Source organism: Zeus faber, assembly GCF_960531495.2.
Source record: "Zeus faber genome assembly, chromosome: 8".
NCBI classification, from domain to species: domain Eukaryota; kingdom Metazoa; phylum Chordata; class Actinopteri; order Zeiformes; family Zeidae; genus Zeus; species Zeus faber.
Window position 1 is genome coordinate 26,699,579 of NC_137195.1, and position 15,485 is coordinate 26,715,063.

Consider the following 15,485-nt stretch of genomic DNA (forward strand, 5'->3'; position numbering starts at 1 on the left):
GTGTTGACTGACCTCGCCTCGGGCCACATACCAAACTGGCATCTGCCAATAACTTTGGATTCAAGTTTCACGTAAATCCAACGACATGTTGTCAGATCAGCGTTTGCTCCCTGAACCGACCGAGGCAAAAAGTCAGGGCCGCAGAGACAACCTCATATGATGGAAATAAGATGTCACTTCCCTCTTTTATCATGCCTCAAAGGGCATGTTGTTTTTAAGCAGTGGGTGCGATGAAAAGCGTGCGTGTTTACACATGTATTATCTAAAGATGGCATAGGAGAGTAAAACAAGTATTTCAATTCAAATATGTGTTGCCACTGTAAGAAAGAAAATCATTTGATGGTAGATTTACGGCTAGTACTTGTTTAATACCTTCAAATTTTGTATAAAAGCCATATCCGCACACTGTCATAAAATGTGTTTTATAATGCTTTTTATTGTGATTGACATTCCTTATGACTACGTATGGATTCTCTTACCATCACATTGATAGTGTTTCTGCTTTGATTTATTTGTCATTCATACCTGCTTCATTAGATGTGGTTTCATTAGATACAGAGTAGTTCAATCTGACCGTTTCCCCACGCAGGCCAGATGAGCACCAAGTCGGCCTGCTACAAAGACCTGAGAGTTCAGGTGAATACCTCGTACTGCAATCCCAGAACCCGACCCGCTACTGGACTGATGCCCTGCAACACCCAGCCATGCCCCGCCAGGTCAGACTCAGTTACAGTCCTTCATAATCCAATTCTCATTCACAATTACCACAGTTATGCTCGGTATATAGGCAACTATAGTCTTTGTTAATTACAAGTCTTTTCAGGGGTTATGGAAAAAAGACTGTAATGGATATTAATTGAATAGATTACACTGTTATTGGGGCACTTGACCATCTTGAAATATGGTTTCTACATAGGGACCTGGAACAGTCTATTTGGCTTTAGTTGTGGGGATAAGTCTTTGTCAAAGAGGCAGCCTCAAGCCGCTAATTGGGAATCACGAGGGTGTCGTGAGTTGATTCGACGCTAAAAGCTAAAACCAAAAACATATTTCAAAGATGCAAAATGCTTCAGCACATTCTTTGCTGTTTTTCTTGGCATCCACTGGAAATTAAACCAAAAAATGAACTTTTTTAGCTGGCCTTCCATTTTGGTAATTGGGAAGAGTGTATGTCAATAACTTGATTTTTGTTATTTCAGGGGCGTTTTGGGGGCTGTATATCACTGTCTACGTTTCTTTCACAATTTTTTATTTCCTTTATTCTATATATTACCCTTGTGTCCGAGTGACTTTATCACCATCTTGAGTCTACTGCCTGTATTCTTTACACTCTACTCTCTCTCTCTTTCTGTCGACTCTTTCCCTTGCTCTCTCACACTTCTTTATATCCCAGTGTCTGTGCTGCCTGCTGCTTCATGGCATGTGTTATTGGCCCCACAAATCCTACACATCTGTGCTGTAACTTTCTTGACATTCGGCATGACAATAGGAACCGTTTATTGGTCGAGCCAACCCTTCCAAGCTTCCCACACTATCCTCGTAACGTAGTGAATGAAGAGTGTCAGGCAATGAAGTCTGTGTTCTCCACCCCTTTTCACGCCGCAAAAAAGCACCTGTCATCTTATGACGGTGTGTGCCTATGTAATGCTGTCAAAAAGAGCAATTATTACTTTGGCAGATGCAAGTGTTCCCTTGACGGGGCTGTTTCGTGTCTTCATCTAGTTTGGCTTGATGCTTTACTTACCAATCAGCATGGAAATGTATATTAGAAGTATAAGATCCCTGTGGGACACCTTTACCTATCTTAATTTAGTACCAATAGTCTGAGTTTGTTCAGAGAAATATGAACCAGTTATCTGTAGGATCACCAAAACCTGTGGAAAGCAACTTATTTCACAAAATGTAATGATGAACACAATTGAAAGCCTAAGACAGATCAAGTGTTGATGCTTAGTGTTACAATGCGTAGTGTTTACAACGTCGTCCTAAGAGACAGTTGCGTTGTGCTGTGACCAGATCGAATGGCTGCTGTGTTTGAGGGTACCAGGGGATAATAGAGAAAAAGGGAGAGAGAGAGAGGGAACGAGAGATGCGGTGCTGTGGTTTCAGGGTGCGGTTTCAGTTGGGATTTTGGCTAAGCTTTGTTGGGTTCATTTGGCCATCAGAGCCCCTGGCAGATTGGCCAAGATGTGTCCTTAGCAGCACAGAGCAACAAAGATCTGTCGACGTGGGCTGGTGCCGTGGACATCATAGGGTGTGGTCCCCTTTCGCTGACAGTCAGAACAGACAAATGTATTCGCACACAAATATGCATATATATACACACACACAAACACAGACAGGAGAAATTGTCCTTCCCTGGACTCTGTTCTTCTGGATAGTGTTACTCAGGGTACAGCATTTAGCCAGAAAATTAATCAATGAAGGACATTCTTTAGACGACATCATTATAAATAAGAATGATGATGATTATGTCAGATACGCACATATGGGGACAATATTCCAGATATAGATATCCATGCAATAGTATGACTGGATTTGACTGCTGATATGCACCACTGTTATGTAGTTTATTAGACATGACCTTGTGCTGCAGCAAGCACTGCAGTGGCCATCTATTGTATGTTTATCTGACCGAATCAGTCCAGTCCAGATGTCAAATTCTCTGCATTCTCTGATTAAAACAACGTATTGGATGCTTTAGTTTTGAACGTCAGCCAAGTATGTGCTGTGGAGGAAATAAAAAACAGTGATGTAGTTATGTCCAGGGAGCCCATCTATTCCTGCTGTCGAGGTGTCAATTCTCCTGAGTCTGTTTTTTCTGAATTGAAACATCTGTAGTTGGACTAATCACTTATAAGATAACAGCCAAATTGACGAAAGATTTTTAAACATATTGGGAATTACACTGCACGATTCCTCTGGACTGGAGAGGATATTGTTTTGTCTTTTCTTTTCACAGAAAACACCAAGAGGGATTTTGATACCAGGCGATGGAGGAAAGTGAGCTTTCAGTTCGTGCAGTGAACTGGGTTTTATAGTTGCCAATTGACAACAGCATGTAGCAGAGTCATTATGTATCCAGGATGTCTTCATTAGTTAAGGCTGGGCTGCTCATGTAAAAGGAGGGTGTGGCTGGCAGATCCCCAGTGGCTGCCAGCACACATATCTCAAGTAAATAATAAGTTCATTTATCTGGATGCCCTTGTCAGCTGTCGCCGAAGCATCAATTCCTCTGTCTCTATTCCGAGTACCCCCAGGTACACTTAGCATCAGTCCAAAATATCAGCCAAGTTCTTGCTAATGAAATGGACACCGCTGACAAGTCGTGTTTTGATTTATGGGCCGAGCGTGGTTCGGTTCAGACTCTGACCTCATCCTGGCCAATGCTCCGCTCCGACGGTCGCCTCCGCTGGTGAATTTCCAACTCCGTTATTGTCCCCTACAGGTAGCGTCTCGTATCGTGATCCTCGGGGCCAAAGCCCTTGAAAATCCATTAAGATTCATAGATGCACCTAAGATCTTTCAATCTTTCGTTCTTTCTTTCTCTTTTTTTTTGTAGTTCCTGAACTTTATGCCACTGTGAATACATGCAATTGTGCTATTTGAGGGTTTCTGAGCCTGCGGTGCGATGGGATGGGTTCAGTGCCATTTATGTGTTGTTTTTGTTGTCACTGGAGTGTGCCCGAGGAGCCCAGAGTGGCTGTCTAGTCAGCTGTTGTCGGACACGAGAACACACACAGACACACAACTCAAAGAAACTCAAAGAGGTTGAAAGACGGCAGGACGGCGGCAGGGGTTGTCTGGTTGCCACCTGAAGCAAGTCTGACTGGATCCCACCCAGGGATTCCTCTCATTTTCTCCCTCCCTCTCCCTTGCTCGCTCTCTTTCCTCTTTGGAACCCTCCCTTTGACGTCTCCCACTCAAACTCTACGTTCCCGCAGGTGTCTTCCCCACACCTGCTGAAGTCATTATAATGTTGTAGATTCCAAACGCCGGTGTTGATACATGGGATCGCAATGACCAAAAAAAAATCATGGGTCAACCACAGTCAACTTTGCCAGAATTGCCATAAATCAAAATGCCATTGCGGGAAGAAATGTCTCTGGGTGTTTTTTCAAGTTAATATTAGGGGATTGACACTAATGTTTATTTTACAAGACAGTGTTGCAATATGATATCGTCCGCCGTATAGCACGCTCTTGCTGTCCAACGCAGGTTTTGGTTGCGCCAGCCTCAACAACAATTTTTCACTGTGCTGTCCAAATCACTCCTCTATGAGTTGTCATCTTCTCGGCTGCTTTTCCCCTTGGCAAGTCTATTTGTGGTTCTTGGTTTATTCAAATCCAATATCAAAGTCTTTCGGGGGTGAAGTATGAGGGAACTGGTCGGCAGCATCATGTAATGAAATGACTGAAATCATGGAATCCCCAAAAAGGTCACCATTTATCTCATGCTTTATGGCAACCACCAGCTGGCAACACGGGCCGGCCGTGAAAGGATTAAGTGTCTTTCTTAGATGGAAAGAGGGAAAAAAGAAAAGTTTAGGGGGTTTTCCTCTGCAGGGTCAAGATGAATCAACGCCTGCGTAGTTCCTAATTTGCTCCTTTCTTGCACAGTTGAGTTAGCTTCTTTGGTGCAAAGCAACATAGGAAACCACTGCTTTGAATTAAAATAAGTTTTGTCGCTTTTCCAAACTCATGCTTATATTGAAGCCAAATACTTTTTTTTTTGTTGTTAATTCAAAGTATGTATTACTCTCCTAGAAACAATAGAGGAAAGTTACACCTATTTAGTGTAAACAAGCTCTGTGTCAATTGGCTTAAAAGTTGAGGAGCCACCAGATGTTTCTCAAAAGTGAGCCAATGTCATTGGCGATTCAGAAGGGATTGCTACGACTAAATACTTTAACAGCATCAGCTCTCCTCAGCCAATGAAAAAGCAGCATCGCTTTATGTTGTTTACTTATTTACTATCTGACTGTAGTCACACCCACTGAAACCAAACAAACTACCAGTCTATACCAAACGAGTTTGTCCTCTGTGCTAATTATTGTTTCTACCCGTAAACTCGTTGAAATGGCTACAGAAGGCTTGGAGTGTCTTTTTTTTTTTTTTTTTTTTTTTAACTTCCAGGGCGTTCCTCCAAAAATGCAAGGCGCGCAGAGTGCAAAACCACCAGACGGCCATCAACACACAGAGCTTCACTCACGTCGATAAAAGTCCGAAAAGCAGCCTGCAGCTGCTGAAACGCACCCCGTCCGATGCGGCCGTCAGGGACTATTCCCACTGAATCCGCAGAACCACTTTTTTTGGCCCCCAAATGTAATTTAATAAATGTTCGCACAAATGTGGACCCGGGGTTAAACAAATGCCTCGTAATTCAATTATTCCGTCCTCGAAAATAAGATTATACATCAAAACAATTTGGTTGATTTGTGGATCGAATTCATGTGTTATGTTTCCCCGTTACAAGGACTGTGTAGAATGTAATTATGCCCCTATTGCTTACCTTAGGTGAATGTTTCTTTGTGCTTCGTTAATTCACGGCCCCAGTGACCGTAAAACAACGTTCATCCTTTTTTGCGTGTGTCCTTCTTTCTTCCACTCGCAGCTTAGTCATTCACGTATCGCGACCCGTTACCAGCTTCCCAGAACACATTTCAGGCTGAGATCATACCAGGCCAAACTTTTGATTCCACTCAGCAAGAGTGGTGTTTAGGATGCATCTGGGTCCATGCCAGCAAGCAGAACCTTCCCAGCTGGATCTTGACTGGATCTGGATCAGGACTGGATCTGGATCTGGATCTGGATCTGGATCAGGACTGATCTGGATCTGGATCTGGATCTGGATCTGGATTTGGATCTGGATCTGGATCTGGATCTGGATCTGGATCTGGACTAAAATGGGATCTGGGTCTGGATTTTGGATGTGGATCTGGATCTGGATCTGGACAGGATCTGGATTTAGATTTGGATCTGGATCTGGATCTGGATCTTGACTGGATCTGGATCTAGACCAAATCTGGAACCGGGTCTGGATTTGAATTTGAATCTGGATCGGGATCTGGACTGGACTAGATCTGGACTTTCAGAGTGGACATGGCTTACTGAACAGGTAGATTCTCTTTTCAGCTACATTTCCCCCTTCTTTCTCTCTTTGTTCTCCCTACTTTTCTAATGATTTATTTCATTCTTTCTTCCTTCCCTCCTCCTTTCTGCTGTTTTCTTTCTTTCTTTCTTTCTTTCTTTCTTTCTCCCTTCCTTCCATTCTGCTGTTTTCTTTCCTTTTTCTTTTTTTCTTTCTCTCTTCCGTTTTTCTTTCCGTTCCTCTGTTTTTCTGCTTTCTTTCTTCCTTCTGTCAATCCTCCATCCTTCCTTCCTTTCCACTCTTTTCTTCCTATCTTTGTTTTTTCCCTCTGTTTGGTTGTTTTCTTTCCTTCTTTCTTTCTTTCTTTCTTTCTTTCCTTTCTACTGTTTCGCTTCTTTCTTTCTTACTTCCGCACAGCTGGATTCTTTCTTCCTTCCCTCCTTTCAACTGTTCTCAAATGTCTTTCTCCCCTTCTTCCTTCCTTTCTATGTTTTTCTTTCTTTCTTTCTTTCTTTCTTTCTTTCTTTCTTCATTTCTTTCTGTTGTTCTCTTTCCTTCTTCCTCCCTTACTTCCTTTCTGTTGTTCTGTATTTCTTTCTTTCTTTTCCACTGTTTCACTTCTTTCTTTCTTTCTTTCTTCCTTCCGCCGAGCTCTTTTCTTTCTTCCTTTCGACTGTTCTCAAATCTCTTTCTCCCTTCCTTTCTACTTTTTCTTTCTTTCTTTCTTTCTTTCTTTCTTTCTTTCTTTCTACCTCTAAACTTCTTCCCCTCATTTGGCTGTTTCATTTCTTTCTTTCTTTCCTTCTTTCTTTCTTTCTTCCTTCCTTTCTTTCTTTCTTTCTTTCTGTTCCACTATTTTTCTGCTTTCTTCCTTCCTTCTGTCTATCCTCAGTCCTTCCTTCCTGTCCACTGTTTTCTTCTGATCTGTCCGTCTTCCCTCTGTTATTACTTTCTTTCTTTCTTTCTTTCTTTCTTTCTTTCTTTCTTTCTTTCTTTCTTTCTTTCTTTCTTTCTTTCTTTCTTTTTATTTTTAATTTCTTTCATAATTTTTTTTCTTTCTACCTTTATACACTTTTCTTTCCTTCTTCCCATTTGGCTGTTTAATTTCTTCCTTTCTTTCTTTCCTTCTTTCTTTCTCTTATTTACCAACCCCCCCATCCTTGTTTCCTCACTGCGTTTCCCGACATATTTTCATCTATTTAAAACTTTCCCTGTTATACCCCCCCGCTACAGAAGACAGCAGGTGAGTTGAAAGACTCACACACACACACACACACACACACACACACACACACACACACACACACACACACACACACACACTCACAAACACACACACACACACACACACACACACACACATACACACACACACACACACGGGGGCGTAGGGGTCAGCCCTTTCCTTCCCACCTTTGAACCTCCCTCTCACCCGTCCGCACGCAGACACCCACGCTGCCCACAGTGGGAGCGTCTCGGCCAGCGGAGGGGGGACTTTGCCTGGGAAGACCTCCAGTGGAGTGTCCCTCCCTTAGGAGGATTCAGGGTCAGCTGCAAACATAACCCCACCCCACCCCCACACCATGATGCCGCCCCACGACGTCTCTCTTCTCCCCTAACCTGTCCAACCTTACCACTCTCAACACACACGCACACAAACTCACAGGCAAACACACGCAAATTCACATCCAAGCAAAATAAGCAGAGTAAGCAGAATTGGAAGACATATAATAAACACATACTCGTCTGCAAAAATACACACCTTAGGATGAAGGAGAACCGTAGACGACAAAGGGAAGACACTTTAAACACAAACAAACACTCATAAACACACCGTTTCCACCCATCTCCAGCGGCTCACGAGCGTGACAGGATAGATGTCATCCAAACTCAGCTGCCGTCTGCTGTAATGTGAGAGCACAGGGATGAATCATCACAAAATGTCCCAAAGGGGTTCATTGACAGGCAGAAGTAACAATAACTCAACAGGGACAACCCCATGTACGTTTACATCCTGCAGAATTATTTCCCACCAGTGTACTGTACCGCTCGCTGACCCCCAGTAAAGCGGTCTCATTGAGTCATATCACTGTATGTTCATGGTTCTTTGTGGGCTTTGTATGACCCTTCCAATAGCAAGAGCAATTAAAATGAACGTTTTATACGACAAAAGAGTACACCCATGTGGCTTTAACAAATCTCACCGGCATTTTCTACTCCTATTTTTCCTCCTCTAATGTCAGAAATGCAGACGAGGATACACCCATAGTGCTCTCGAGTTGCATCGGAAATGGCGCACTACCATGCTATTTAGTACGCCAAATGAGTATGTGAACGTGTTGAATGCCTGAAACCAAAGTATGCATCAAATACTGCGCAAAAAGTGCCCAGATGACATATTACATCTAGTGAAATAACACGGTACACAAACACTGCACACAACTCTGGCAAGCGTATCCCACAATGCATTGCGAGGGCAAGACGCCAGTTAAAGTTTCAATGCATTGTCGTCATCAACCCACAACATGCTGAAAGGAAGTGCAGCGGCGATAGGACGATGTAGTCCGTCGGAGAAGACGTCGATCTTTGTACTCACATGCTAGTCTTCAAAACACGCATCAGCCGCCACTTAATGTGTGATAATGATGTTGTGTGTTTACAGTGAGGTGGCGCAGTAGTGATAACAGAGGCTGTAAACCCATCTCGCAACTGTTTATATTCGGCCATGTTGTTCTTCAATAAGTACATCTGCTGTTTAGCGTTCGTGTGTGTGTGTGTGTGTGTGTGTGTGTGTGTGTGTGTGTGTGTGTGTGTGTGTTGTGTGTGTGTGTGTGTGTGTGTGTGTGTGTGTGTGTGTGTGTGTGTGTGTGTGTGTGTGTGCACGCGTCCATCTACTGAATAGGTCCTATAATTCTGAACAAAACTGAAGCAGCAGTACTGTTATTGCCAAGAATATTGCCAAGGATAGCGGATAGATGGAACTTTTTGGTGTCAGCACAATGGAGGCTATTTGAGTGAAGCAGAGATGGCATTAACAGAAAATCAGACATGACTGGACGTTTCAGCAGAATTATACTCGGAGTATGGTTACGTACATTAAAAAACTTAAATACAAATACAGATTCATTTGTATCCCTCTAAATCACATGTTTGTCTGACCTAAATGTCTTTTGCACAACTTGATCAGTGTATATCAAAATTTGACATATTTTGAGGTGCAGAGTACAGTGTTGGCTTACAAATGGTGTATCTTTTCGGATGCTTGAGCTGTTACTTGAGATGAAACGTGTTGGAGACACACACACACCGTCTACCAGACCAGCTCGCTGTGGTCAGTCAGTCAGTCAGTCTGTTGGTCAGTCTTTCCAGGTCGAGCTATTCCAAGCTATCCTGCAGTTATTTCATTTTGCTGCGTGTGCAACCCCCGGGGAGGTGTCGGCTGGAGAGCCATTACATCATGGAAATGGATCCGATGTACCACTCGCATTTAGAGGGTGATATCACCGTGTCGCACCGCGTGGATATACGCGGTGTGTGCACACACATCGGCTCAGGGAGGAGACAAACGCGCGCACACACACACACACACAAACACACACACACGCACACACACATGCACGCACACACACACAGACACACACACACACACACATACACACATCCAGTCACAGTGTCAGACACGACAGCCAGAGTCTATTTACTGCCCCGATGATCCGCTCGGTCATGCAGACAGGGCTGCTGCCACAGAGGCCGCGCAGACCTGGAGACCACCCGATACACGATGGGTCTGCAGGCCATCTGATCTCTCCCGGTTCCGTCTGGAGAGCGGGACGCCCTGGTCATCTTCCAGTGACACGTACTGTACGGGATCACAAGACCGGCCTATTATTTGATATGGCGTTATCAGTACATTTTGTTGGTGGCAGTGAGCCGTGGGCGTCGAGGAGGCGATAAATCTGTGACACTAAAAAGAGGCGGGAGGCTGTCGGGCGTAGAACTAGAGAGCATAGACTGTGGCGTTCATGGTGATGACCCTTTTTCACACACAAAGACCTAGAGAGAGAGAGAGAGAGAGAGAGAGCTCCCGGACGACTGAAATATTTACTGGAAGGATCTTTTTCCTCAACACACCTGTTGAATCTGATGCACCAAAACCTGTGCTTATTTCCACAGCAGCATATTCAGACGTACTATTTTAGCCATGGCGAGCGTTCCTGCCAAAAGAGCCTTCAAGAATCTCCACTTGAAGGAACTAGCCGCTCTACTCGTTCAAGCACTGTGGTTTCACCTCATCATAAACCCATCTCCAATTGCAGGCCAGAGAACCAGTTTGTTATTTATACGAGTGGAGGCATTTCTAGTTGCAGAACTTTCTGTTTTTATTTGATACCGGATACACATCAAAGTGATGTAATTGGCCCGGAAAAAGAGGAAAGTTCCAATGGCGAGATGCGGAAGGCACGTAGATATTCAGGCGAGTCTAAATCGAAATTATCCACCGCCTCCCGCCAGTTCATATATCTCGACAAAATAATGATATCCAACTAAATATTGAGATATTTATTGAAACACACAATCCAAAAAACACACGTTTTTACTGAGTTTCCCTTCGGCGGCGTCCAAAAAGTCTGATTCGCTTATTAAGCTTCTCCAAGTAGCCCAAGAATTACAACACCTTTGTCGGTCACTTTTTAGTTGTTGTTCTTTGTTTTTTTTTCTTTCTAACTCACACATCAGGATTTATTTCCTTGTAGCCCTATGAATCAGAAATGTTGCTTTTTCCGTGTGTGTGTGTGTGTGTGTGTGTGTGTGTGTGTGTGTGTGTGTGTGTGTGTGTGTGTGTGTGTGTGTGTGTTTAATGAGTAACGCAAACAAGGGAACCAAATTTATTGTCTCTGCCGAGGGTCCCCCCGTCCTCCCCCATCCTCCTCAAATCATCCTTTGATGGTAGTCCAGTCTTCTTCCTGCCTCCCCTCCAGAACCACGATCTCACTGAACCAAACACTCCACCGCTTGTTAGCGCGTTTGCGAAGTAAAAGCTGCAAAAGACCAGATGGAATGTGTCTTTTCATATTTATTTTGATCCAAAAGAAAAGCCTGTGTATGATTTAACTCTCTCACTTGTATTCCTTTATACAACATTTTCAAGCCAGTATATATCGATTTATTTTGATATATACTGTATATATATATTAAATACATACTCTGGCATCTAACTCTGACGCGCTGACATTGGAGCTTTGAGTTGTTTAGTAGATCTGATGGGCAAAGCATCTTTCGGAGGGTTCATGTCAACAAAGTACAAAGAGAGTATGAGGAAAGGCAAAAGTAGTTTGGGGAAAATATGGGGGACGGTTTCCTAATTTGGCCCCGAACTACTGAACAAAATGCAAATTATGCACATGAAAAAAATCCCATCTTAAAAGAACAGCATGCACATGCAGAGTGGAGTGGCGGAGGGTACCTGATTATTTCATGTCAGAAGAACAAGGTAGCAACACTAGTGTTTTAATGAGCGCATCCTCATTGGTTGAGTCCAAATGAGTCTTGATTGGTGGATTAGGTGTAGGAAGCTCACAGAATACAGACTGTATATGTGTTGCTAAAATTCAACAGGTTATGCCTGAAAGGGCATTTTAAAAGCTTGTTCCATGTACCATTTTTTTTTTTTTTTTTTTTTACTTTGAGCACCTGCACCCCTTTAGGTCCGTGCACGGGCCTGATGAACAGAGAACATGGGTTGAGGACACATCTCTGCATTTAAGTTAAAACAATGTTCTGTAAGGGTCATTTCACCGCATTCAAAGATAAAATGTAAAAGTTGAATTTCAGTTGGGGGGGAGTTGAGAGGGGGTATTTGGTTGTGTTTTTTCGCGGAGGGGGGATGGGCGGGTCAAATTTGGCAGTTGTTTACCTGACTTTAAGTTTAAGTTGAAAACATGATGTTTGGGGTTTGCACGGGCTGCTCCGAAGCCAGTCAACCATCATGTCTGACGCCATGATCTCACTACAACCATCGCGCTGTGAGCGGCCGCACGCTACGATCTGCGTTTTTCAAACACTAAACCGGAGTATGACGGATCTGAGAGTGGAGACGTTCCCGCTTCCTACCCGGTGGGAACCCTGTTTTTTTTTTTTTTCCCTAATCCAATCACGAGAGAAGTCACAACGAGTTTGTCTATGTGCTGACTCAGCGCTGCGTTTGCTAAATGTGCGCACGTGTGCAGGAAGAAGAACTGCTGCTGTAGAAGTGGCGATGGCAGGGCACGAAAACGAGAAGATCACTGTTCAAATTTGCCACTTTCCAATTTTACTTAACAGTGCTGCTTCCATTCAACCAGCAATTACATATGGAAGTTCACTGAAGAAGCAAAACAAAATTTATAAAATACTGACTTTATATGGATTGCTCAGTGGAATAAGATAAGAACTCAAAACAAGGGTTGGGGTAGGGTTGACACCAATCAGTGCACACATTTCTTGTGATAGAAATGCGTTCATAGTCTTAGTCATAGTCCACGCACTCCGATCTTTTAATTCTAAAAGTAATTTGTTTCGATAATGGAGAGCTTCAAAAGCTGCATTCTATTGACAAGGTTATTTTATTCACTATTTCTATTCAGTGAAAGACACATTTCTATAAAGCGAGCTGAATAAACACAATTCTCTGTAAGTCAATTATCCTAATAAAAGATCTATTGTTCACGTGCTTGACCTGATTTGAATTGTGTGGTCATTTCATTTGGCCGTTGATTTTGAGTAAGTATGGCCCCAAAGCGGTTAGCCATGAACTTCGTTGTTAATTGTTAAGTGTGAGAACAAATTGTGGCAGAGTTGGTAAAATGTTTAATGAAGTAAAGTAAAGTTGGGTCATTCTTTACAACCGGAAGAGAACAGAATATGTTCAATCAAATTGTTGACGTAGTTGAAGACAAGTTGAAGTTCACTGTTGAAGTTTGCTGTCACGGACCGCAAGTTGCATGGCACAGCACACCTATTCATTTCCATTGAGGGAACAATAACGTCTGCAGGTGTCGGAAGGCAGCGGAGAGACTGAGGCGACTGCTGGGGATGGGCGGTGGCTCTGGGTGGGGTGGGTGGGGGAGACTTCTGTAAGACTCTGTCATAGAAAAAAACCCTAGTAGCCTCCACTAGAGGTGGGTTCGGAGAGTTCCCGCAGGCCTGGGGTGAGTCAGTGACTGAGGAGCATGTGCGTGGTGTTGACTCAGCAGGCCAGCGTCACGTCGCATCATGTTTGTGTCGTTTCAGCTGGTCTGTCGGGGAGTGGGGGGGCTGCAGCCTGAGCTGTGGAGGAGGGGTGCAGATGCGGCAGGTCCAGTGCGTCCAGAGGACGAGCCAAACCGACGTAGACGCCCTGGCCGACCCCCGGTGCCCCCAGCCTGTTCCCGACACCAGGCAAGCCTGCAACGGCCACAGCTGTCCCCCCGTCTGGACCTCCGGGCCATGGTCGCAGGTTAGCACATCTTCACAGGAGTGGAACAGCCTTGTTATTTCAAAGCTTGTGTAGATTTCTGCACGGAAAATAAATTATTAGTTAACCTGTTGTTAAGGGGGAAAACATGCTTCTTATTGAACACGGAGCAAATTTGATTCAAATTTAATTCAATGCAACACCCCGGCCATTTTGCCCCAAAGACCTACATCCAGTATCCTTAAGTGAACACTGGCCTTGATGGCTTCAGCACATTTTTTGAAAATGATCTCAGTGGCTTTAAACTACAAATGTGCCTACTGGGAGTTCTCATATTATGCTTTCTCTGTCCAGTACCTAGACAGCAAATTGTGTGTGGTGGGATTCTCCAAATGTCTTTAGTTGATTCTTAAGGCATGACAAAAATGGCACCCGCGCCAATAAAGATCTCCAAACCGCAACTTAACAGTTGTGTTACAAAGAGAACGTTTTTTAAAACAAAAGTATTACGTCACCCCTTTTTTTACTCCAAATGTCCCAAACTCCCCACCACAAATGATTTCCAGTTCACTTCCTCTTGTCGATCCAAGGCGTCTGCGACACAGAGAAAGTGTGTCGCTTTGCGAGGTCGGCCAGCTCCTTTATTCTATCAGACGCCTTTATTAGCACATAGTCAAAACACTTCCAAGGCCTCGTCATAACCCGCATGTGTAGGATAACAATTTATATAAAGGGAGTTTTCTGCTTATCGCTAAGGAAGGAAAGGTCAATATGGCGTGTGGGCCTTGAGTGTCCATTGCACACTGTCGCCACCTAAAAAGCTGTCGCCGCAGTTATGGTAAGTTTTCATCACTGCATCATCAAACTTTACAACCGTCATGACCGTTGTATCGTTTCCATCTGCGGTGTAGTGTTCCCGCAAGTGTGGCAAAGGCCTGAGGAAGAGGACGGTGTTGTGCACCAGCAGCAGCCATCCCGCTCCCAACCTGCCGGATGCCTCTTGCTCGGCTCTGCAGAAACCCACCAGCCAGGAGAGCTGCTTTGTCAAGCGCTGCCAGAAGCAGCGCAAAGTCCAGTGGTTCGTCTCCACGTGGCAGCAGGTGAATTCCGCCGGTCCCAAGGACGTAAATGTATTTGCGTGTGTGCTTGATGATGATTTTTCTCAACAAACCCTTTTCCCCTGTGTCCGTCTCTCGCATCCTAACTCGCCTCCCCCAGTGTTCGGTAACCTGCGGCCGCGGCTCCCAGACGCGCTTCATCAAGTGTGCAGAGAAGGTACATTCATTAAAAAAATACATTCTGTTCTGGGGGTTTTTTTGACAGTACTGTATTACAGGTACTCCTCACTTAACGACCAAATTCCTTTCCTAGGACCAGGTCATTAAGCGAAGTGGTCGATAAGCGAGGCCCGTGTTATTCCACAGTAAGGGGGCGTGGCGATTGTGAACGCTAGTGTAGTGAATACTGACAGACTGCAGGAACGAGACTAAGATTGAGAACAGTGATGCACGATGAGATGCTTGACGCTGAGACACCACGCCACAGCATGCACGCCGCGGTATTGTACGCAGCACACAATACTGACTGGTTAGAGAGCTGGTCATGAATCCGAACGTTTTTTAAACAGGTAGGTCGATAAGTAAGGAGTACCTGTAATCCTCAGGTGGACCGTGGATGTATTAAAATTTTAAATGCATGGGTTTATATTTTGTTCTGACTAGAACAAAATAAAAGTGGGATACTTTCCCGTTTTCTCAATTGAATGGTCTATTAAATTCCAGGTTGGGCAAGAATAGGGATATAGGGTCATACCCTCAGTATGAATTTCATTCATAGATACAATTTTACTGGATATAATAGCAGCGTTTTAGGCACCACTGTACCCATCAGCCAGTGCGGTAAACATTTCCATGGTAACAGCGAGCTACACCAATCAGAGTCGTCGCTGTTACACTTAGGATTA

The 15,485-nt window shown here is 44.0% G+C and overlaps 1 protein-coding gene across 1 annotated transcript in view; it reads left to right on the forward strand.

Moving 5' to 3' along the window:
* adamts16 (ADAM metallopeptidase with thrombospondin type 1 motif, 16) overlaps positions 1-15,485 on the forward strand; it is a 61,227-nt gene that overhangs the window by 42,259 nt on the left and 3,483 nt on the right. Inside the window, exons 18-21 of the mRNA XM_080004867.1 lie at positions 590-716; positions 13,360-13,564; positions 14,434-14,622; positions 14,741-14,797. Coding sequence (XP_079860993.1) covers positions 590-716; positions 13,360-13,564; positions 14,434-14,622; positions 14,741-14,797 — 578 coding nt within the window. The remainder of the gene's footprint in view (positions 1-589; positions 717-13,359; positions 13,565-14,433; positions 14,623-14,740; positions 14,798-15,485) is intronic.